Genomic DNA, 26,392 nt, shown 5'->3' with positions numbered 1-26,392 from the left:
GGCAGAGTTTCAGGTTATAAGATAAACATACAAAAATCACTTGGATTCCTCTACATCAACAAAAAGAACATCGAAGAGGAAATCACCAAATCAATATCATTCACAGTAGCCCTCAAGAAGATAATTATGAGCCCAAGAGACAGAAAAGGCCACATGAACTAGATTCTCATGTCATCCTGAGACCAGAAGAACTAGATGGTGCCCGGCCACAACCGATGACTGCCCTGATAGGAAGCACAACAGAGAACCCCTGGTGGTGGCAGTCCTTTGGTGTTAACATGCCATCAAGTTGACTCCGACTCATAGTGACCCCAAGTGGCAGAGTAGAACTTCCACATGGGGTTTTCTAGGCTATAATCTTTATGGGAGCAGATCACCAGGCCTTTGGTGGAGGTGGAGTGACTCTTAGGTTTGAACCGCTGACCGTTCGATTAGCAGCCGAGTGCTTAACCATTGCATCACCAGGACTTCTTGGATGTCCTGTATAGCTCTGAAAACCGAAGGAATAGTTAACAGACCAGGTGATGTGCAGTTAAGTTTCCAGACACCTTGTAGACCATTCTTAGCTAGGAAACAACTTTTACACCCTAACAGAACAGATGAGAAATCGAACCAGAGAATCTCTAAACTCCTCAAGGGCTGGAATAAGGTAAGGAACTGAAAGCAAGGAGATTTAAACTAGTCCATTACTGAACAGTGAGCTCTCCAGTCCTCTCACCCTACCTCACTCTTAGAATGCTGGATGTTTGGGTTATGGCACCAGTTAGGAGATTGGGGATTTTTTTTTTTTTTTTTAGGCAAAAAGACTGGCCCAAGAGAAAATACTTATAAAACCGATGTTCAGGAATCCCACCACTACCACCACTACCATGAAAAAGTGAATGCGTTACATTTTGTGCCCAGTGTGAAGCCCATCCACATACACAGAATTTCCAATTTAAATTTTTATACCTGAAGTTTAAATATGAATAGACAGTAAAAGATTACCAAACATTGGATTGACATCTCAAAAGATAAAATTACTGACTCAAGCAAACAAATAAAAAGGAACTTTGAAGAAATAGAATGTAGAAGTAGTAGAACTCCCACCCCTCAAAAAATATAATTGATTAATTCATAAAGAGAAGAAACAGAATAACTGCAACAAAAATTCCATTTGTATAAGGGGAGAATGGTGAAGTACACGGCAGTGATTGTTCTGTAGCAAATAGCATATCACTAGGCAAGAACAGCAAAGATTTCTTTCCTGAGAATGGAACAATTTCCTTGGTTAGCTGATCTGGCAGCCCTTGATTCTGTTCTCTGGGACAGTCGACCTGTCCATTGTCCTGCTGTTGTTAATACTGATGTGATCTGTTCTCCTTCTGGAGTACAGTTTGAGAGTATGCATCAAAATTTAAGACATGTACAATCCCCATCCTGTTCATACTATCCCTAGGAATTTCTCATAAGGCTGTAATTGTACAAGTTCACAAAAAATGTATGCATAAAGTTCAAGATTTTTTTAAAGGGAAAAATTGGAAAAAACAAATGTCTATAAATAGGAGTGATAAAAACAACAAAATAAATAATGAATTTAACAAAAGAAAAATAATAGTGTAGGGTTATATTTACATAGGAAGAGAGCAACACTCTACTTTTGAGCTCAAAAAGCAAATTGTTGTGTTGTTAGGTGCTGTCAAGTCATTTCCGACTGAGAGCAACCCTGTGTACAACAGAATGAAACACTGCCTGGTCCTGCGCCATCTTCACAGTCGTTATGTTTGAGCCCATTGTTGAAACCACTGTGCCAGTCCATCTCGTTAAGGGTCTTCCTCTTTTTCACTCATCCTCTACTTTACCAAGCATGATGTCCTTCTCCAGGGACTGGTCCCTCCTGATAACATGTCCACTATGTGAGATGAAGTCTCTCCATCCTTGCTCTAAGAAGCATTCAAGCTGTATTACTTCCCTGACAAATTTGTTTGTTCTTCTGGCAGTCAGTCCATGGTATATTAAATATTCTTTGCCAACACCATAATTCAAAGACATCAGCTCTTCTTCAGTCTTTCTTATTCATTGTCCAGTTTTTGCGTGAATATGAGGTGACTGAAAATATCATGGCCTGGGTCAGGCATATCTTAGTCCACAAAATGACACCTTTGCGTTTTTAACACTTTGTAGGTCTTTTTGCAGCAGATTTGCCCAATGCAGTATATCATTTGATTTCTTAACTGCTGCTTCCATGGGTGTTGATTGTGGATCCAAGTGCAATGAAATCCTTGACAAGTTTTTTCTCATTTATCGTGATGTTGCTTATTGGTCCAGTTGTGAGGATTTTTTATTTTCTTTATGTTGAGTTGTAATCCATATTGAAGGCTGTAGTCTTTGATCTTCATCAATAAGTGCTCCAAGTCATCTTCGCTTTCATCAGGAAAGGTTGTGTCATCTGCATGTCACAGGTTGTCAATGAGTCTTCCTCCAATCCTGATGGCATGTCGCATTCTTTTTCATATAGTCCAGTTTCTCACATTATTTGCTCAGCATACAGATTGAATAAGTATGATAAAAGGATACAGCCCTGATGCGCAGCTTTTCTGATATTAAACCACACAATATCCCCTTGTTCTGTTCGAACGACTGCCTCTTGGTCTATGTACAGGTTCCTCATGAACATAATTAAGTGTTCTGAAAAAACAAATTGGAACAGTACTTATAAACTCATTTTATAAAATGTTTATATAAATCTATATGTTTACATACACAGAGAGGAAAGGCAGAAAGCATAGATACAAACGATGAAGTTTTCTAAATGCTATCAGTGATTTTCTTTGTATAACGGGACTGGTAATTTTTACTTCTTTACATTTTTTACAATGAGTATATGCCACTTTTACAAAAAAAAAAGTATGTTTTACTGAACTTTATGTGATTCTTGATTAACCACTGTGGATTATTCACTTTATAAAGGAACTGTGCTTAATTTTAAGACCTAAACTTTTTTTTAGCATCTTTCTGAATCATCTCGTCTAAATTCAAATGATATTTTTTCAGCAAATTATATTAGTATTAATCTGAAAAGAAAAGAATTAGGAGCAGAGATTAGTCAAATTCTACTAAAGCTAGATGAAAATGAAACTTACCTGACAAAGTGTTTGTGTTATCTACCTTCTAATTACTACTTTATCTTACGTACTTTGGACATATCATCAGGAGGGACCAGTCCCTGGAGAAGGACATCATCATGCTTGGTAGAGTAGAGAGTCATGAAAAAGAGGAAGAAGACCCTGTGAGATGGTTGATGCAGCGGCTGTACCAGTGGGCTCAAACACAGCAACTGTTATGAGGATGGTGCAGGACTGGGCAGTGTTTCGTTTTGTTGTACCTATTATAGGGTCACCAAGTTAGAACCAACTTGATGGTACCTAACAACAACAACAATTACTAGGTAATAACTAGGTAACGCTGGAGATGTTTTTAGTTATTAGGTAATTACTACTTCTGAAAATGAGTATATTGATATGACTATTGCTGAAGTGATTCATCAGAGACCTGGCAAGTTACTTAAAAAAGAAAAATCATTGCCATCAAGTCAGTTCCGACTCATAGCGACCCTATACTCCCGCAATCTCTGATTATTCATCTGAAAATGAGGAAGAATAGTGCCTGCTTCAGCAGTTTGTTGTGTGGGATTAATATGGAGCCATGACACTTTAAAAGTGCTCAAAAAAAAAAAAAAAAAAGCCAACTATTATTATCTATATTATCTGTAAGAGAAAAACCAGTAACCTAACTGTATTTTCTTTTAAGTAGATCAATGATTTTATTTAACATATATTGTAAGTAGGATTCTTCTTTCAGTGATTTCATGTTTATTTGTGCAAATACAAGCTCAATAATAGTCTCCTATTTTACCTCACTGTCAAAATTAAGAAATGACATTCAAGAATGAATTTTCTAAACATTGAATGGTCATTTGAGAAAATGTTCCGTTTTTGACTTTAGTTCTCATCGAACCTCTGGAGAAACTTGGCCTTCTTATGATTAATTAATGTTTCCATTAGTCTGACTTATTAACGTAATAGTTCTTTTAAGGAGAACTAGTTTCAAAATTATTAATGACTCATTGAAAATTTTAATGTGTACCTTAATTCCAGAAATTTTAATTAGTTCTATGTTTGTTATGTTTAACTACCCCCCAAGCCTAAATAGAATATTTCAGTCTCATATGAGAATTACATTTATGATTTTTAAGTCCAACTGTTTTCATGGTATATGTCTTTGCGTATTTCCCAGTGTGAGTATTTTAAATAGGATTAGGTATTATTTCTGATCCTATGAAATGATACATGCATCTATTATACTTAAATATTATTTAAATAGAATGCAAAATTGAGATCCCAGTTATTATACATCATGTGGTAAGTATACTTATTTGTTAGTCAGCTGCCTTTCACAAATTCATATGGTACCAATAACTTCTCATAATCATTTCATGATTTGTATCACAGTTTGGATTTGTTTTTAAGGAAAAACCACATCTTTCATGTGATTTTTCTTATTCTTGAAAAACATAGATAAAAAGTAATATTATAATTTAAAACAGGAATAATAGATTATTTTAACTAGACATGAACTGTTTGGTCACTTACTGTCAGTGTAGACTGTCTGCCTAAAATATGTTTTAAATTAGAACAACTCTGAAAGACATAGATCTATTTTAAAATATTGGGTATCAGAATAAGTTCCTATTTAAAGGAGACTTGTATATAAAAAGCATTCTATATCTGAGAAAATAACTCATTTGCTTTTAGTTAACTGATTGAGAAATCTGTGTGAGTACAACATATATTTTCTTTTGGAGTTTGTTTCCACATGAGACTTAATATGTACCAAAAAAGTACCAAGCTCATCTATATTGGGGATATTGGGGCTAAAAAACTTGTATTTTCTTAGAAAACTCTATTCAAATTCTGAGTACCTAGTCCATGATAATTGGCTGATGGTTCTGTGTACTTTTTCATTAGCATATTGAAATAAAAATAAATCCATGAACTCTGTACCCTTTCATGTTACTTATCATTACCATATTCCTTTGACTGCTTTTATAGTTTCATTTTTAGAAACTGGTAAAATCTTGGCATAAGAACAATAACTAAAAAATCTTCCATTCTTCAATATCACTTTCCTAGAAACACAAAATAATCTAGTATGATAGTTTTCAGGGTTTTTTTTCAGTTACCATCTGATTGCTTCAGTTTCTGCAAGCTAATAATCATTTTAGTGAGTAGTTTTTTTCTAAATTTAATTTTGAGAAAAGACATCATTTTCTGATTCGTTTTCCAATTTGGAGTAGTTATTGTTTGGTTAGGTTTTATATCGTATACTTTGTTGAGTCTGGGGGCTAAAAATGTGTCTTGGCTGGTAGAAGAAAGATGAATTCAGTGTTTTTTAACTCCTAAGCCTTCATTTTAGCGAACTTCCCATTGTTTTCTCTAATCACTGCTTAGTACTTCCAGGCATTTGAATTCCACCAGCTGTACTCCTTGTTGTTAGGTTATCTGTATCAGAGTCATAATCATAATTCACTTATCTTTCTTTGTAGCATCAGAGACTCCTTGAAATACTAGATACAGAGAAGGAACTGTTAAAAGAAAAAATAAAGGAAGCTTTGATTGAGCAGTCTCAAGAACAGAAGGTAATATTTTAAGCGTGCTTAGAATGTGGAAAGAATATCTTCTTTTACCTCACTTGATACATTTAGTTTCTACCCACCTGTCTTATCATTTACAGGAAATATTAGAAAAATGTTTGGAGGAAGAAAGGCAACGAAATAAAGAGGCATTAGTATCTGCTGCAAAGGTATTTCCATGTGTAATAATGGGCTTCTTTGTAAGTAGTGGTATTAAAAGCTAAGTTCAGCTTTTTTTAGTGTGAAGTTTCATTCCAGAAAAATTAGGTTTGTTTTTTTCTTTTTCTTATTCTTTCTCTTACATTTAGAAAACTATTCATATTCTTATTAAATTCACGGTACCAGATTATGATGGTAATGAAATGGTTACAATATAGATTATGAATTACTTATTAAAATATGTATGTTGAGACACACTAATGTCCACTACTTAATGATAGATTATTGTCAAGAAAATGTGTGTCTGTATATTTACATTCATCAAGATAATGTGATTTTTTTAAAGCCAACTTAAAAAGCATCTCTCTAAGTAGTGTATTCATAGATACTAGGTATACACGTACCAACAAATAAATATATAGCACTAGCTTTTGTGTTGTGGATTTAAAATTTAGTAAACAAATACTGATGGTCTTATATGTGCCAATCACTATACCAGAGTTAGGAGTTCATATATGATTTGGAATTTTTCCTTTTTCTTAAGAAATTTACATCCAGGTAGGAAAAATATTACATATATGCCAATAAGGCAAGGAGGGATGTATTAAATTATTATGCATGTGTAGGTTTTATGTTCATATCGTAGAAGTTTTTAAGCAATAAATTACTTTTGAAATGAGCTTGAAGCTGGCTAGCATTCTGAATTGTGAGATTGGATTTTATTCTCTAGGTAAGGGAGACAAACTGAAATTTTTGAGCATAATTGAGCATAGGTGTGACATAATGGAAACCCTGGTGGCGTAGTGGTTAAGTGCTATGGCTGCTAACAAAGGGTCGGCAGTTCACGCCTCCCTGGCGCTCCTTGGAAACTCTATGGGGCAGTACTACTCTGTCCTATAGGGTCGCTATGAGTCAGAATCAACTCGATGGCACTGGGTGTGTGTGTGACATAATGATAACTAACATTCATTTTTGGGAAATTAGAGACAACAAAGCCTAGAGGCAGGGAAAGAATTAATAGAATGCATCAGAAGTCTTTCCAGTACTTAAAGACTTTTCCAGTGAAACTGATGATGATATTAATGAATGTGTTTTTTATTGTTGTTACGGTAAATGTATCAACATCTGGAGGAGATAGGTAACTTGGTGGATCAATTTTTTTTAAATAAAAGTATGTTAAATCAGGAAGTATTATAACCTAAATACCTCATTGCTGTGATTTCATTTTCTACATTGTAATTGTAAGAAACTACTGCTTGTTTTTTTTTTCATTTTTTTTTTTTATTAACTTTTATTAAGCTTCAAGTGAACGTTTACAAATCCAATCAGTCTGTCACATATAAGTTTACATACATCTCACTCCCTACTCCCACTTGCTCTCCCCCTCTTGAGTCAGCCCTTTCAGTCTCTCCTTTCGTGACAATTTTGCCGGCTTCCCTCTCTCTCTATCCCCCCTCCAGACAAGAGTTGCCAACAGAATCTCAAGTGTCCACCTGATATAATTAGCTCACTCTTCATCAGCGTCTCTCTCCCACCCGCTGACCAGTCCCTTTCATGTCTGATGAGTTATCTTCGGGGATGGTTCCTGTCCTGTGCCAACAGAAGGTCTGGGGACCATGGCCGCCGGGATTCCTCTAGTCTCAGTCAGACCATTAAGTTTGGTCTTTTTATGAGAATATGGGGTCTGTATCCCACTGATCTCCTGCTCCCTCAGGGGTCCTCTGCTGTGCTCCCTGTCAGGGCAGTCATCTGTTGTGGCCGGGCACCAACTAGTTCTTCTGGTCTCAGGATGATGTAGGTCTCTGGTTCATGTGGCCCTTTCTGTCTCTTGGGCTCTTAGTTGTCGTGTGGCCTTGGTGTTCTTCATTTTCCTTTGCTCCAGGTGGGTTGAGACCAATTGCTGCATCTTAGATGGCCGCTTGTTAGCATTTAAGACCCCAGACGCCACATTTCAAAGTGGGATGCAGAATGATTTCATAATAGAATTATTTTGCCAATTGACTTACAAGTCCCCGCAAACCATGTTCCCCAGACCCCCGCCCTTGCTTCGCTGACCTTTGAAGCATTCATTTTATCCCGGAAACTTCTTTGCTTTTGGTCCAGTCCAATTGAGCTGACCTTCCATGTATTGAGTGTTGTCTTTCCCTTCACCTAAAGCAGTTCTTATCTACTGATTAATCAATAAAAAACCCTCTCCCTCCCTCCCTCCCTCCCTCCCCCCCTCGTAACCACAAAAGTATGTCTTCTTCTCAGGTTTACTATTTCTCAAGATCTTGTAATAGTGGTCTTATACAATATTTGTCCTTTTGCCTCTGACTAATTTCGCTCAGCATAATGCCTTCCAGGTTCCTCCATGTTATGAAATGTTTCACAGATTCGTCACTGTTCTTTATCGATGTGTAGTATTCCATTGTGTGAATATACCACAATTTATTTACCCATTCATCCGTTGATGGAAATCTTGGTTGCTTCCATCTTTTTGCTATTGTAAACAGAGCTGCAATAAACATGGGTGTGCATATATCTGTTTGTGTGAAGGCTCTTGTATCTCTAGGGTATATCCCGAGGAGTGGGATTTCTGGGTTGTATGGTAGTTCTATTTCTAACTGTTTAAGATAACGCCAGATAGATTTCCAAAGTGGTTGTACCATTTTACATTCCCACCAGCAGTGTATAAGAGTTCCAATCTCTCCGCAGCCTCTCCAACATTTATTATTTTGTGTTTTTTGGATTAATGCCAGCCTTGTTGGAGTGAGATGGAATCTCATCGTAGTTTTAATTTGCATTTCTCTAATGGCTAATGATCGAGAGCATTTTCTCATGTATCTGTTGGCTGCCTGAATATCTTCTTTAGTGAAATGTGTGTTCATATCCTTTGCCCACTTTTTGATTGGGTTGTTTGTCTTTTTGTGGTTGAGTTTTGACAGAATCATGTAGATTTTAGAGATCAGATGCTGGTCGGAGATGTCATAGCTGAAAATTCTTTCCCAGTCTGTAGGTGGTCTTTTTACTCTTTTGGTGAAGTCTTTAGATGAGCATAGGTGTTTGATTTTTAGGAGCTCCCAGTTATCGGGTTTCTCTTCATCATTTTTGGTAATGTTTTGTATTCTGTTTATGCCTTGTATTAGGGCTCCTAGGTTTGTCCCAATTTTTTCTTCCATGATGTTTATCGTTTTAGTCTTTATGTTTAGGTCTTTGATCCACTTGGAGTTAGTTTTTGTGCATGGTGTAAGGTATGGGTCCTGTTTCATTTTTTTGCAAATGGATATCCAGTTATGCCAGCACCATTTGTTAAAAAGGCTGTCTTTTCCCCAATTAATTGACACTGGTCCTTTGTCAAATATCAGCTGCTCATACGTGGATGGATCTATGTCTGGGTTCTCAATTCTGTTCCATTGGTCTATGTGCCTGTTGTTGTACCGGTACCAGGCTGTTTTGACTACTGTGGCTGTATAATAGGTTCTGAAATCAGGTAGAGTGAGGCCTCCCACTTTCTTCTTCTTTTTCAGTAATGCTTTGCTTATCCGAGGCTTCTTTCCCTTCCATATGAAATTGGTGATTTGTTTCTCTATCCCCTTAAAATATGACATTGGAATTTGGATTGGAAGTGCATTAAATGTATAGATGGCTTTTGGTAGAATAGACATTTTTACTATGTTAAGTCTTCCTATCCATGAGCAAGGTATGTTTTTCCACTTAAGTATGTCCTTTTGAATTTCTTGTAGTAGAGCTTTGTAGTTTTCTTTGTATAGGTCTTTTACATCCTTGGTAAGATTTATTCCTAAGTATCTTATCTTCTTGGGGGCTACTGTGAATGGTATTGATTTGGTGATTTCCTCTTCAGTGTTCTTTTTGTTGATGTAGAGGAATCCAAGTGATTTTTGTATGTTTATTTTATAACCTGAGACTCTGCCAAACTCTTCTATTAGTTTCAGTAGGTTTCTGGAGGATTCCTTAGGGTTTTCTGTGTATATAATCATGTCATCTGCAAATAGAGATAACTTTACTTCCTCCTTGCCAATCCGGATACCTTTTATTTCTTTGTCTAGCCTAATTGCCCTGGCTAGGACTTCCAGCACGATGTTGAATAAGAGCAGTGATAGAGGGCATCCTAGTCTGGTTCCCGTTCTCAAGGGAAATGCTTTCAGGTTCTCTCCATTTAGAGTGATATTGGCTGTTGGCTTTGCATAGATGCCCTTTATTATGTTGAGGAATTTTCCTTCAATTCCTATTTTGGTAAGAGTTTTTATCATAAATGGGTGTTGGACTTTGTCAAATGCCTTTTCTGCATCAATTGATAAGATCATGTGGTTTTTGTCTTTTTGTTTTATTTATGTGATGTATTACATTAATGGTTTTTCTGCTATTAAACCAGCCTTGCATACCTGGTATAAATCCCACTTGATCATGGTGAATTATTTTTTTGATGTGTTGTTGGATTCTATTGGCTAGAATTTTGTTGAGGATTTTTGCATCTATGTTCATGAGGGATATAGGTCTATAATTTTCTTTTTTTGTAATGTCTTTACCTGGTTTTGGTATCAGAGAGATGGTGGCTTCATAGAATGAGTTGGGTAGTATTCCGTCATTTTCTATGCTTTGGAATACCTTCAGAAGTAGTGGTGTTAACTCTTCTCTGAAAGTTTGGTAGAACTCTGCAGTGAAGCCGTCCGGGCCAGGGCTTTTTTTTGTTGGGAGTTTTTTGATTACCGTTTCAATCTCTTTTTTTGTTATGGGTCTATTTAGTTGTTCTACTTCTGAATGTGTTAGTTTAGGTAGGTAGTGTTTTTCCAGGAATTCATCCATTTCTTCTAGGTTTTCAAATTTGTTAGAGTACAATTTTTCATAATAATCTGAAATGATTCTTTTAATTTCATTTGGTTCTGTTGTGATGTGGTCCTTCTCGTTTCTTATTCGGGTTATTTGTTTCCTTTCCTGTATTTCTTTAGTCAGTCTAGCCAATGGTTTGTCAATTTTGTTAATTTTTTAAAAGAACCAGCTTTTGGCTTTGTTAATTCTTTCAATTGTTTTTCTGTTCTTTTAATTCATTTAGTTCAGCTCTAATTTTTATTATTTGTTTTCTTCTGGTGCCTGATGGATTCTTTTGTTGCTCACTTTCTATTTGTTCAAGTTGTAGGGACAGTTCTCTGATTTTGGCTCTTTCTTCTTTTTTCTATGTGTGCATTTATCGATATGAATTGACCTCTGAGCATTGCTTTTGCTGTGTCCCAGAGGTTTTGATAGGAAGTATTTTCATTCTCATTGCTTTCTATGAATTTCCTTATTCCCTCCTTGATGTCTTCTATAACCCAGTCTTTTTTCAGGAGGGTGTTGTTCAGTTTCCAAGTATTTGATTTCTTTTCCCTAGTTTTTCTGTTATTGATCTCTAGTTTTATTGCCTTGTGGTCTGAGAAGATGCTTTGTAATATTTCGATGTTTTGGAGTCTGCAAAGGTTTGTTTTATGACCTAATATGTGGTCTATTGTAGAGAATGTTCCATGTGCGCTAGAAAAAAAAGTATATTTTGCAGCAGTTGGGTGGACAGTTCTGTATAAGTCAATGAGGTCAGGTTGGTTGATTGTTGTAATTAGATCTTCCGTGTCTCTATTGAGCTTCTTACTGGATGTCCTGTCCTTCTCCGAAAGTGGTGTGTTGAAGTCTCCTACTCTAATTGTGGAGGTATCTATCTCACTTTTCAATTCTGTTAAAATTTGATTTATGTATCTTGCAGCCCTGTCATTGGGTGCATAAATATTTAATATGGTAATGTCTTCCTGATCAATTGTCCCTTTTATCATTATATAGTGTCCTTCTTTATCCTTTGTGGTGGATTTCAGTCTAAAGTCTATTTTGTCAGAAATCAATATTGCTACTCCTCTTCTTTTTTGCTTATTGTTTGCTTGATATATTTTTTTCCATCCTTTGAGTTTTAGTTTGTTTGTGTCTCTAAGTCTAAGGTGTGTCTCTTGTAGGCAGCATATAGACGGATCGTGTTTCTTTATCCAGTCCGTGACTCTCTGTCTCTTTATTGGTGCATTTAGTCCATTTACATTCAGCGTAATTATAGATAAATAAGTTTTTAGTGCTGTCATTTTGATGCCTTTTTATGTGTGTTGTTGACAATTTCATTTTTCCACACACTTTTTTGTGCTGAGGCGTTTTTCTTAGTAAATTGTGAGATCCTCATTTTCGTAGTGTTTAACTTTATGTTAGTTGAGTCGTTACGTTTTTCTTGGCTTTTATCTTGAGTTATAGAGTTGTTACAGCTTTTTGTGGTTACCTTATTATTTACCCCTATTTTTCTAAGTAAAAACCTAACTTGTAGTGTTCTATATCGCCTTGTATCACTCTCCATGTGGCAGGTCTATGCCACCTGTATTTAGTCCCTCTTTTTGATTATTGTGATCTTTTACCTATTGACTTCCATGATTCCCTGTTATGTGTATTTTTTTTTTCATTAATCTTAATTTGTTTGTTTTTGTGATTTCCCTATTTGAGTTGATATCAGGACGTTCTGTTTTGTGACCTTGTGTTGTGCTGATACCTGATATTATTGGTTCTCTGACCAAACAATATCCTTTAGTATTTCTTGTAGCTTTGGTTTGGTTTTTGCAAATTCTCTAAACTTGTGTTTGTCTGTAAATATCTTAATTTCGCCTTCATATTTCAGAGAGAGTTTTGCTGGATATATGATCCTTGGCTGGCAGTTTTTCTCCTTCAGTGTTCTGTATATGTCGTCCCATTCCCTTCTTGCCTGCATGGTTTCTGCTGAGTAGTCTGAACTTATTCGTATTGATTCTCCCTTGAAGGAAACCTTTCTTTTCTCCCTGGCTGCTTTTAAAATTTTCTGTTTATCTTTGGTTTTGGTGAGTTTGATGATAATATGTCTTGGTGTTTTTCTTTTTGGATCAATCTTAAATGGGGTTCGATGAGCATCTTGGATAGATATCCTTTCGTCTTTCATGATGTCAGGGAAGTTTTGTGTCAGGAGTTCTTCAACTATTTTCTCTGTGTTTTCTGTCCCCCCTCCCTGTTCTGGGACTCCAATCACCCGCAGGTTATCCTTCTTGATAGAGTCCCATATGATTCTTAGGGTTTCTTCATTTTTTTTAATTCTTTTATCTGATTTTTTTACAGCTATGTTGGTGTTGATTCTCTGGTCCTCCAGATGTCCCAGTCTGCATTCTAATTGCTCTCAGTTTTGGTGTGGAATCAAGGAATATCTACAATTATCTAAACAGGCTATTAAATGATTCTTGTCAGGAGAGCTGAGTGAGAGAACTGAGCTGAGCTGCCAGGTGCCTAAGTTGATTAAGACAGTGAGCCAAAATGAAAGGAACAGTCAAGCTTTTAATCACTTACTACAGTAGTATAAACAAGAGAAACCTGAAGAAGATGTGCTGTCTTTCCTTCTCCCATATTTCCCCAGGAACAGTCTTTAGGTTGTCCAGGCTAGAGTCGGGTGGATCATTGCAGATGTGGGAACTATCATCCTGCCAAAGGATCCTCAAACAAAAGGCCGCTACGGTTTTATGGACCCCAGGACCTGAAGAGCAGGGCAAGGGGAAGAGCTAGTTGTGGGAAGTACTGAGTACTGTGTCACAGTAGAGAAACATCATTAAGGTCCTTTCCCCTTTCCTGAAAGGAAGCTTCAACAGAGATGCCTGTGGAAGGCCTCACTGATAAAGAGGCCTCTATAATGAGGGGCTGGGCTAGGGATACAGATATTCAAAAGAGCATGGCTAGGGCACGGGCAGGGGTAGGTGAGTGAGCCCTTGGCTACAACACCCTTCAGAGACAGCGGCTTATTAGCTAGGCACCAGGTCGGCTTGGGGAGGGCAACTTTCTGCCTGAGGCCTGCCAGGTAAAGCCTTTGTAATTGCCTATGGTCAGGCCTGGAAAATCACATGTGGGTTTTTAGGGGCCAGACTCCTCATTCCTCCCTTTTCTAATAGGTTTCTTTATACCCAGTTGCCGTGGGGTAGATTCTAACTCACTTCAACCAAAAAGCAAATGATTACAGTAATACAGAAGGCAGAGATAAGAATCTAGTTGTCTGCTATAAAGTCACATATTAAAGTGGTTTATGAGCATGTAAAACAATGCCATTTTTTTTATTTTGAAAAAATACATATTTTTCATAAAATATGTATAATACATTTAATATTATTAATTTTAAATGAATTAATTAAAAATGTTTTAAGTATTTCTTGGTTTGAATGCTAATATGATAAATGTTAAAATACATATCCTACATAAAAGCTGTTTGCAATACTAAATAATTTTTAAGAGTATAAAGGAATCCCAAGACCAGTTTGAAATTGACTACTGTTAGCTAGGGCTTGGTTTTCTTGAAGTTTAGAAATGCCATGAAAATTGACAGTACTATTTGTGTAAAAATCAAAAATAGATTTGATTTTATAGCAGTTATTAAATATGTATTAAAAACAGCAGTGTCAGAAACAAACCCCATAGAATCAAAGCTTATGTCTTTGATGTTTACTTAAGTCTGTCTTATTTAAGGAAATATTGCTAAGTCACTCTTTTTTTTTTTTTTGAATTGGTCATTATTTATTTTAAAGCTTGAGAAAGAAGCAATGCAGGATGCAGTTTTAAAAGCTATAGAAGAAGAAAGAAAACATCTGGAAAAAGCCCATGCCGAAGAAAGGAAATTATGGAAGACTGAACATGCAAAAGACCAAGAGAAAGTATCTCAGGAAATTCAAAAGGCTATACAAGAACAAAGAAAGATAAGTCAGGTTAGTTAAAAGTAACTCTTTGGAAATACTTCCTTTTCTTTTTCAAGTATCCTTACTATTATTTTATCTTACTGAAACACACATTAGAGGACATATCACTATTTACCCTTTTTTTCTAATAATTTCTAATGTATTTAATGTGCTTTCATTGCTCTGATATTGAAAACTTGGTAACTTATAATTTTTGCCTTTTACTCTATTTGTCAGAATTGAGAATCAAAATTTATGTTTAATCCAGGCTTTGAACAATTCAGTCCCAGTCTGAACCCCTGCTGAGAATTTGCATCTCTAACAAGTTCCCTGCTGAGAATTTGCATTTTCACCCCTAGATATAGTGAGTGAGAATCTACATTTTAATAAGATTCCTAGGTGATTCTTATGTATAACTTCCTGAACTTGTTAGAAACGCAAATTCTTAGAAGGGAACTTGTTAGAAATATAAATTCTCAGCAGGGGCTCGAACTTGAACAAACCGGTTTGAAGCCCTGGTTTAATCATGACAACAACATGAAGGCTGTGTTTATCATACTTGTTTTTTCCTTGTCACAAGCACACGTATACATAACACAATCAATATAAGATAATATACACTATATTATTAATTTTATGATTAATTTAATCTAATTTCCAAGTCTGATTTGTATGTCTAAAACTTTAGTTTTTAGTAATAATTAATACACACATTTTTGTTATTTTGTTAATATAAAAAAAATTAATATAGTACATCATAAATAATGGCTATGGTATTTTAAGGGATGTATATGGACCACCAAGTATGGCCTACAGATAAAATAACTTTTCATAACTTATCACAATTCAAAATTCTACTTCAATTTAATTATCAGTAATTGAATTTGCAAGGTTCTGTTTTACTTGGGTTTAGTCTTTTCTTTATTTGTACAATGCAGTACTTGAATAAATCTTCCCTTAAGAAGCAAAAAAAATACTCATTAAAGTTTTTCTTTCACATGTATTATAGTTTGTTGTTCAACCATGCAGTGATAAATGCTGCTAAAATGACTAACCTTTGAGGACAAACAATCTAGAAGAGTTTCTTATAGGCTCAATAACTAATCTTGATGAATCTCTAAAAAATTCAATGTTCCAAATAGTTTTTTCTTGTAGTTCAGAAGTTATATACTATAATTCTTTTCTTTCTGTGATTACTCTAGAAATTGCAGGATGTGCCCCCCGCTTATCAAAGTAATGGTAATCAATATTTTTTTCTTCCTTCTTGATCATGTAAGGATCAGAATTCTTCTACTCAATTTACTTTCTCCATAATTTTGTGCTACTATTGTTGTGAATTCTAATTCTGCATAGTTTAAAACCTTACACTAATTATACAGTGTATTCTTATTTATATTTATTATACAATAACTTTTTTTTCTTCGTTTTTTACTGCATCTCTGAACGGCCATCTGGGATCATTTTGCCCCAGTCTGAAGTGCATTCTCTTTATGTCATTTTGCTAATGCAGGGATCAGCAAATATTTTCTGTAAACTCCTACATCATACATAATTTAGCTTGCAGGCCATACTATCTCCGTAACAACTACCTAGTTCTGTTATTGTAATGTGAAAGTAGCCATAAAAAATATGCAGTGAAGGGATGTGGCTGTATTACAATATATTTATTGAAAGAGACCTGTGGCCTGTACTTTACCAACTCTTGTGCTAATTGAAAACTATTATAGGTTTTGTTTGTTTGAAAATGACTTTATTTTACCTTCATTTTCAGTAGGACATTTTTTGCTGGGTATAGAATTCTAGCTTGCCCATTATATTCTTTTAGTATTTAAGATATCCTCCCACTGTCTTCTCTCTTCCATTACTGCTATTATAGAATCAGATTTCAGTTTCTCTGCTACCCCTTTGAAAATGATCTTTCGTTTTCTGTGTGTGTGTTTAAACTTTTCTCTTTGCCTGTCTTTTTCAATAGTTTTATAGGTTTATATTTCCACTGCTTGGAGTTCAGTGGGCTTAATGAATCTATAGCTAGATTTGTTTTATCACTTCTAGAATGTATGCAGCTATTATGTCTTCAAGTGTTGGCTCTGCCAATGACTAAAATATGGTCAAGGTATGTGGGCATATCACTATGTAAAATTTAGTCGAATTCACCTTATTTCATTCTTTGATTGAAGGCTTTTTGCTGATAGTATTCAAAAGGAAAAAATACTAAGTTTGGAGCACAAGATTTTATGAATCTCTTATCTTTAGAAAACCACTTATTTCTTTTTCCTCGACTTAGAGAAAATGATCATCAGGCTTAATGTTGATGAGTTTTTATCTGATGTAGTATCTATGTGGGATAATATTATACTTAATATTATGGTAGATAAATAAGTAGGTCAGGGGTTCACGTGGTAGATTTATTTTCATAAAAGTATATGTTTACTACAAAATAAACCACACTATGTATGTTTTTAGGTTTGGTTTATATACTGTTTTTTTGCAGAAGAACACCTTTCGTAGTAAGAAAATTCACATCAACCCCCAAGTTTGGGGAACACTGCATTAACATTTTATCACTGACATTTTGGGGGATCACCTGATACAAACACAATAGCGAAAATGTTTTATATCTTGAGAGAATGTTCTGGAATACCAGTGGTCATTGGACTCCAGTTTGAGTAACACTCTTTTTTACTGCGTTTGAAAATAAGTAGATTAAAAGAAGGTGGATTATATTATAAAATAGGTTAGTTTAGAGTTTACATATCTTTCCATGTTGCTTTGGCTTTCTCATAATAAATAGACTACCAGTAAATTTCCAATCAGCATGTAAAGTTTTACGCAACCAGTATCTGTCGGTTGCGCAAAATTTTACATGCTGATTTTTTTGGTATCTGTCACATAAACTATCACCAGATGCAATGTGATTCATGTTAGTATCGTTGTAAGTTTTTGATGGCCTTCATTTGTCTCTTTGTTGGCCTTCATTTGTCTCTGTTTTTCTTATTATTGTAGTTTTATTTTTTGCCTTTTACTGAAAACCAGGTGTAACTCTCAGTCCAATTTCAGTACAGTAAAATGAAACTAACAATATGCCTGTAAATGGTAACATTATGACTTTTTTGATTTTTCTGAGATAAATATGCTGTAATAAACTAAAAGAAATAATTTGAATAATTTAGAAAACAATATGCCTACAAGGAGTAATAATATTTTTCTAAATTCTCAAGGAAAAATGCAAATTAATAAAACCTCTGATTAAAATCACTCAGAAAAATAAATATTATGCTAAATGTAAAATAATAAAAGCTGTATGATAGATATATTTACAACATCAACAACAAAAACAAGCACTTTTTGGGGCTGCTTATGTATAACCAGACACCTCATAGGATTTGGTTTCCTGATTTGGAGGTTTAGGGTCACGGTTTCATGGGCCATCCTAGTTAAGTTGCCTGATAACGTTCAGTGCCTCTGTTCTACCTCCTAGTTCATTGCTTAGTGTCTGGGGTCTTAAAAGCTTGCAAGTGACCATCCAAGGTACAATAATTGCTCTCTATTCACCTGGAGCAACAGAGAAAGAAGGAGAGTCAGGAATAGGCGGGGGAAATGGAATGTGTGGCTAATTGCCTTTCTGAACAGTAGTCTACTTTGTCGTAAGACCAGAAGAACTGGATGGTGTTCGGCTACCACTAATGAACGCTTAAATCAACGATCCTATAGAAGAATCCTAATCAAAAGGAGAAAAAATGCAAACACATGTTCAAATTCTCATGGAATCCAGATTTTCTGGAACCTTGGAGACTGGATGAATCCCTGAAACCACTGTCCTGAGATAAGCTTTAAACCTTAAACCAAAAATATCCCCTGAAGCCTTCTTAAAAGCAAACAGTAGTGAAGCTTAACGGCAAATAATGTCTGCCTTGAGCATTTTGTTCTTTTAAGAACTATCTACATGGGATCAGATTGACAACAGTGACTGGAAAAGATTAGATAGGAACCTTAGGAGCAGTGAGTTTATGATAATGGGGTAGGAACAATTCCGAAAAGGAGGATGAGAGTGTTTGCACAACTTGGAGAAATATAATCAGTGACACTGAATTTTGCCTGTAGAAATTCTTGAATTGGTGTATGTTAAGCTGCGTATCGAAGTATGAATCTAGGAAAATTGGAAATCGTCAAAAATGAACACATAAACATCGATATCCTAGGCATTAGTGAGCTAAAATGGACTGGTATTGGCCATTTTGAATCGGACAATCATATAGTCTACTATGCCGGGAATGACAACTCGAAGAGGAATGGTGTTGCATTCATTATCAAAAAGAACGTTTCAAGATCTATCCTAAAGTGCAGTGCTGTCAGTGATAGGATAATATCCATACTCCTACAAGGAAGACCAGTTAATACGACTATTATTCAAATAAACGCACCAACCACTAGAGCCAAAGATGAAGAAATAGAAGATTTTTATCAGCTGCTGCAGTCTGAAATTGATTGAACATGCAATCAAGATGCATTGATAATTACTAGCGTTTGGAATGCAAAAGTTGGAAACAAAGGAGAAGGATCAGTGGTTGGAAAATATGGCCTTGGTGATAGAAGCAATGCTGGAGATCGAATGATAGAATTTTGCAAGATCAACGACTTCTTCATTGCAAATACCTTCTTTCACCAACATAAACAGTGACCACACACATGGACCTCGCCAGATGGAACACACAGAAATCAAATTGACTACATCTGTGGAAAGAGATGATGCAAAAGCTCAGTATCATCAGTCAGAACAAGGCCAGGGGCCGACTGTGGAACAGACCATCAATTGCTCATATGCAAGTTCAAGCTGAAACTGAAGAAAATCAGAGCAAGTCCACGAGAGCCAAAATACAACCTTGAGTATATCCCACCTGAATTTAGAGACCATCTCAAGAATAGATTTGACGCATTATAACACTAGTGACCGCAGACCAGACGAGTTGTGGAATGACATCAAGGACATCATCCATGAAGAAAGCAAGAGGTCACTGAAAAGACAGGAAAGAAAGAAAAGACCAAGATGGATATCAGAGGAGACTCTGAAACTTGCTCTTGAGCATTGAGCAGCTAAAGGAAAAGGAAGAATTGATGAAGTAAAAGAACTGAACAGAAGATTTCAAAGGGCCTCGAGAAGACAAAATGAAGTATTATAATGACATGTGCAAAGAGCTGGAGATGGAAAATCAAAAGGGGAGAACATGCTCAGCGTTTCTCAAGCTGAAAGAACTGAAGAAAAAATTCAAGCCTCGAGTTGCAATAGTGAAGGAGTCCATGGGGAAAATATTAAATGATGCAGGAAGCATCAAAAGAAGATGGAAGGAATACACAGAGTCATTATACCAAAAAGAATTAGTCGATATTCAACCATTTCAAGAGGTGGCATATGATCAGGAACCGAAGGCACTGAAGAAAGAAATCCAAGCTGCTCTGAAGGCATTGGTGAAAAACAAGGCTCCAGGAATTGATGGAATATCAATTGAAATGTTTCAACAAACAGATGCAGCACTGGAGGTGCTCACTCGTCTGTTCAAGAAATATGGAAGACAGCTTGCTGGCCAACTGATTGGAAGAGATCCATATTTATGCCTATTCCCAAGAAAGGTGATCCAACAGAATGTGTAAATTATCAAACAATATCGTTAGTATCACTGGCAAGCAAAATTCTGCTGAAGATCATTCAAAAACGGCTGCAGCAGTACATCGACAGGGAACTGCCAGAAATTGAGGCCGATTTCAGAAGAGGACGTGGAACCGGGGATATCATTGCTGATGTCAGATGGATCCTGGCTGAAAGCAGAGAATACCAGAAGGATGTTTACCTGTGTTTTATTGATTACGTAAAGGCATTCAACTGTGTGGATCATAACGAACTATGGATAACACTGCGAAGAATAGGAATTCCAGAACACTTAATTGTGCTCATGAGGAACCTTTACATAGATCAAGAGGCAGTCGTTCGGACAGAACAGGGGGATACTGCATGGTTTCAAGTCAGGAAAGGTGTGTGTCAGGGTTGTATTCTTTCACCATACCTATTTAATCTGTATGCTGAACAAATAATCCGAGAAGCTGGACTATATGAAGAAGAACGGGGCACCAAGATTGGAGGAAGACTCATTAACAACCTGCGTTATGCGGATGACACAACTTTGCTTGCTGAAAGTAAAGAGGGCTCGAAGCACTTACTAATGAAGATGAAAGACCACAGCCTTCAGTATGGATTGCACCTCAACATAAAGAAAACAAAAATCCTCACAACTGGACCAGTGAGCAACATCATGATAAATGGAGAAAAGATCGAAGTTGTCAAGGATTTCATTTTCCTTGGATCTACAATCAACAGCCATGGAAGCAGCAGTCAAGAAATCAAAAGATGCATTGCATTGGGTAAATCTGCTGCAAAGGACCTCTTCAAAGTGTTGAAGAGCAAAGATGTCACCCTGAAGACTAAGGTGAGCCTGACCCAAGCTGTGGTATTTTTAATTGCATCATATGCATGTGAAAGCTGGACAATGAATAAGGAAGACCAAAGAAGAGTTGATGCCTTTGAATTGTGGTGTTGGCGAAGAATATTGAATATACCACGGACTGCCAAAAAAACAAACAAATCTGTCTTAGAAGAAGTACAACCGGAATGCTCCTTAGAAGAAAGGATGGCGAGACTGTGTGTTACATACTTTGGACATGTTGTCAGGAGGGATCAGTCCCTGGAGAAGGACATCATGCTTGGCAGAGTACAGGGTCAGCAGAAAAGAGGAAGACCCTCAATGAGGTGGATTGACACAGTGGCTGCAACAATGAGCTCAGGCGTAACAACGATTTGTAAGGATGGCACAGGACCAGGCAGTGTTTTGTTCTGTTGTGCATAGGGTCGCTATGAGTTGGAACCAACTCTACGGCACCTAACAACAACAACAACAACAAGCTGCGTATATTCTCAACATCAAAAAATAAACTATTAAAAATTAAAAAACAATAAAAGATTGTCACCTGCAAGAAAAATAGGCATTTAAGAGACAATATACAATAAATATTCTTGAAGAGAACATTTTCAGGAAGACACTTGATAATACTTAATTGCATTCATCCTAGCTTCTCAGATAAGTGTATAGGCATCACTTCATTAATTAATCACATTAATTCTCTTGGAAAAACAAACTGAAAAAACCAGTAGAGTATTACGGATTTTTTGATCCTGTGATGTTAATTAGTAACTCTAATTTACCAAAATTGCAGGACCAGAAATACAATTTATAATTAATCTTTATCCCCAGGCTACTAGTGATAAGAATCTTAAATCTTGCCTCTTAACCCGTTCATACCCTGAGGATTATATCTGTAACTTTCGTATTTATAATTAATGTCCTTGATACTCTTTTTAGGAAAATCCCTGGAATATTAGTATTACAAAATTTGAAAGAACATTATCATCTTTTATAATAATTGGGAAAACAATAATAGGATTAGTAGTCCATGTTCAAGTTTCATTTGTTGGATTTATTCTAAACAAATATATTAGGCTAGTTCTAGCTAGAGAGCTATTTTTATGGAAGTTTTTCTTCAGCTTTGGCTGCAGAAAATATTAATACAATAGTAGTGGTAGTGGTGGTGATGGTAGATACGGTAATAATTGTAACAGTAGTAATTAATTCTGTTCTCATTAAGTGCCAGGCACTTTTCTAATTGTTTTATATGGTGGATCTTGTTTAATCTTTGCTATTCATTTAATCATTAAAATACACCTTATGGGACAGGAACTGTTACTCCCATTTTACAGACGAGGGAACCAAAGCTTTTGGAGATTATGTAATTTGGTCAAGGCCATACAGCTCCTTAGAGGAGGAATAGACAGGATTCAAAACCAAGTAGTCTAACTTAAGAGAGCTTGCGGTTTACCACTACAGTGTTCTATTTCCCAGTGTTCTCATCTTAGAATAAAACACAGATTCATCTCAATCATTTAATGTGTGATTTAAATGATCTTTGAAAATGAATAGATAATTTCAATAGGAAAAACTTGAAGAAGGGATTATTTTCATTTATTTATTCATTCAGTAATATTTATTGAGCATCTACTTGTGTATTGGGAAACCCTGGTTGCATAGTGGTTAAGAGCTACGGCTGCTAACCAAGTGGTCGGTAGTTCGAATCCACCAGACGCTCCTTGGAAACTCTGTGGGGCAGTTCTACTCCGTCCTGTAGGGTCGCTATGAGTTGGAATCGACTCAGTGGCAATGGGTTCTTTGACAGCTGGTTGAGAGAGCCTGAAAAGCCACCATGCAGGGTACTGCAAACAGGTTGAGTACTGGCTGAAGGGACTGACTTCATGAGAATCTGAAAGCAATTTTTAAACTCTAAGGTTTAGGTCACTTTGCAGCACACAAATGTTTCTCTAGTTAAAAGAACCCTGAAAATAAACCTTATAATTAGCAACATTAAGTGTTCCTTTGACCACTAAGTCATAGAAATGAGGAAAGAATAGTGTGGGTAGAAGCAAAAAACATCAGTGTAAACTCAAACATTTCTCCTAAGAAATGTAAGGGAAAATAAAATTGTTTTAACAATTTTAAACAATAAAATTGTTTCTGCTTTATAGTTTACCTGTAGGTATTCTCTATGTTAATACTGGCATTAACGGAGGAGATAAATGTTAAACTTTGACAGAAAACACAACACCTAAGGATTGTGGTAGAGATTTTTCAGAACTTAATTTGAGAGATCTTTTTGTTTGGCTTTGCTCATTCGCTAAGACTAAATGATAGTGTTGATTGTAGATTCATACTTTTTTTTAAGTAATTAAGAAGAAAGTGTATGACTCTGGCTTATTTGATTTTCATATTAAATTAATTCTGTGTGCTTTTAAAATCCATCCTATAGAATGGAAAGTACATATATTACTGACACCAAAGTGAGCAAAAAGAGATTAGTCATTAAGGTTGCTGTCCTAGCAAAGTCCTGTAAAAGGACTCCAGTGCATACAGACACTTAAACTACGTTTGACGTTGGAAGCTCTTTGTAATAGTTCACAACCACATTCACTGCAGTTTGGGGTTATGTTCTCCCCAAAACCCACAGACATTACAATCAGTGGTTAAATTTTCTTTAAGAAATTTAGCATTGCCATTTGAGTCTTCTTTTAAAAAAGGAAATAAAATTTCTATTTTAGCTTACCAGGCCAGATGGTTTCATAACCCTGAAGTAATTTTTCTCTATTGACTTCTTTAGTTTTGATTCGTTAGTTTTTTTTTTTAAGTTTTTATTTATGATATTTTGATACTGACCTAATTAATAATAGATAAAATGGTGACATTTTTAATTGTCAGAAGTATACTAAAGACAAATGAAAAAATAGTGCATCAACTTACTTTCTAATTTTCAAGACCTTTTCCTCTTGTTATATTTCCTATGGAACAGCCATCTACCAATTACCCAGTCCAGAGAACTGGAATTCATCTTGGCTCCCTCTCCCTCATTCTGTTCTCATACTACTTTAGTCATTAGAACTTTCCCATTTTACCTGTTAAATTGTCATTAAACAGGTACAGTTGCTTCCAACCGGCTATCATTGTCTTAGTACTTACCTTGGCGTTCTACCTAGACTTCTTTGCCTTCAGTGTTATCCCTTTTCAATTTGAAATAATGAGTAATGTCATTCTTCCACATTACATTCTTCAATGCTTCCCCATAGCCTATAAAATAATGTCCATACTACTTAGCATGAAATATAAATCTTTAAGTGTCATGGTCCCTATCTCTCCAGCTCGTCTTCTGCAACTTTGTTCACACTTCACGCTTTTCGTACCAATATACCATGTTATTTTATACCTTGGACCTTTGGTCATACTGTGCCTTCAGCTTGAGGTGCCATTGCTTTCCTAACAAAATTCACTCTAAGTTATCATTTCATAATTCAGCATTTCTTCATCCAGAAAACACCTCTTTCCAAATCCTGCTTGGGTCAAGTATTCTTCCTCCTACTTTCATATTAAAAAAAAACCCAAAACCCAAAACCCACTGCCGTCGAGTGGATTCCGACTCATAGCGACCCTATAGGACAGAGTAGAACCGCCCCATAGAGCTTCCAAGGAGTGCCTGGTGGATTTGAACTGCCGACCCTTTGCCCTTAACCATTTTCATATATAGTTTCATATATAGTATACAATTATACCACTGGTCTGCCATTTTGTATTTCTGTCTTCTCTTGCTAGTTTATAAGCATCTTGAAAATGGTTGCTGCATCTTGAACAACCAGTGTTAGATGGTACAGGAAGAATAATGCTTTCATGAAACATGTTAATCTTCAAAAAATGGACTTAAGTCTTCTACAACACAATCTGGTTTTAGAGTTTTGGTTGGTATTTAAATGAAGCATCTTACCAAGAGTAGAGTCACCAAAAATAGTTTTGTGGGTGTTATGTTCCCTATTAAAAAAGTATTATTCAAATTCTCTGTTGTGTGCCAAAATGAGATGATTCTTATTATTGTTATTCAATGAAGAGATGAGGTAATTACTCTCAGCTTTAAGAAAGTGTTCACTCCGAATCACTAGTATAGATTTGCTGTATACTTTCCTAAAGCTGAAACTTCTCTAGTAGCTTTGGTCGTAGTGGCTGCATGAGTACAAGTAGAATTTTGAGGTCATAGTAAACTAAAAAAAAAAAAAAAAAAAAAACTTTTAGTTTTTTTAGTAAAGTAGTATAATCATTTTCACTAGTCAAATGGAAGCATCACATTTGATTCCAGATACCATGTTATAAGACACACATTTCCAAATCAGAATGGGGGTGTCTTAGACATTTATTAATTGCCTTAGCAACAGTTCCTCCCTTCCTGAATTAATACTTAGTATTTTTCTTAGCCATGTGGTTTAGGTGGAATTTAACCTACTTTCTAACCTAGGCCGAGACCTTTGTTAACTATATCCTGTTCCCATGTTTGTGGGTTCTAAGGATGTGTACAGAATCTGAGTCAAGCCCCTAAGACTTAATTTTGCAATTTGATCTTCAGGTATATAAACTCTCTCTTTCACAGTAAGAAAATGAAGAAATCTTTGGAGCTGCTAATAACCTTCTTGGGACCATCTGTGTAGAACTTTTGTGAAAGTGAAACCAAAACCAATGGTAGAGCTAAGAATTAGAATGAGAAAAAATTGGATCGTAATCCCATTGCTTAAACACTAAATGAAACCTACTCTTAGTTATTCTATATTCTCTTAGATGAGGCTGTCAGCTCTTTTTTTTTTTCCTGAAGTCATTTTGTACTGAATTTTGTTATATGTGATCAAAAGAACTTTAACTACCATATTTGTACGTAAATAATGCATGCCTTCTACATTCATTTGCCAAGTGTACCACCCCCCGCCCCCCCCCCGCCCCCACCCCCTACTGCTCCCCCACTCCCCCCCCCGTGAGGTATTTTCATAAGCACCAGTATGCCAATTTTTTTTTTACATGTTGCTGTAAAAAAATTAGCATAGTGTGCTTATAAAAATACTTCAAAGCAGGAGGAAGGCAGTAGGGCAGCATAGTAGGCAAACAAATGTAGAAGGCATGTGTTGTTTACATAAAAATAGGGTAATTGCTAAATAAATATGCTAAGGAGTAAATGGGATTAAATTTGTAATTAATGTAATCTTGACCAAGTTTTTGAGATGTCTTGGTCTCCATTTCCAGACCTGTAAAATGAGATTAATAATACCTGCTTGACAGAGTTGTTGTGAGGCTGATGAAAACTTGTTTAAAAAAAAAAATGAAATGCAGATATATTTGTGAAACAGCTTTAGAAACTATAAAATATCATGTAAATGTTG

At 35.9% G+C, this 26,392-nt stretch overlaps 1 protein-coding gene across 13 annotated transcripts in view; it reads left to right on the top strand.

The window, feature by feature from the left end:
* The window catches only part of CCDC91 (coiled-coil domain containing 91), a 449,582-nt gene that overhangs the window by 330,268 nt on the left and 92,922 nt on the right, over positions 1–26,392 (top strand). For 12 of the 13 annotated variants that reach the window (XM_023555097.2, XM_003405370.4, XM_023555080.2 and 9 more), the window contains 3 exons: positions 5,585–5,677; positions 5,773–5,841; positions 14,413–14,589. In XM_023555097.2, the coding sequence (XP_023410865.1) occupies positions 5,585–5,677; positions 5,773–5,841; positions 14,413–14,589 (339 nt within the window). The remainder of the gene's footprint in view (positions 1–5,584; positions 5,678–5,772; positions 5,842–14,412; positions 14,590–26,392) is intronic. The other variant, XM_023555102.2, reaches the window with a different exon arrangement.

This window comes from Loxodonta africana, chromosome 4 (genome assembly GCF_030014295.1).
Source record: "Loxodonta africana isolate mLoxAfr1 chromosome 4, mLoxAfr1.hap2, whole genome shotgun sequence".
Lineage (NCBI taxonomy): Eukaryota > Metazoa > Chordata > Mammalia > Proboscidea > Elephantidae > Loxodonta > Loxodonta africana.
The sequence above is the reverse complement of the archived record's forward strand: the minus strand, read 5'-3'. Positions and strand labels throughout refer to the sequence as shown.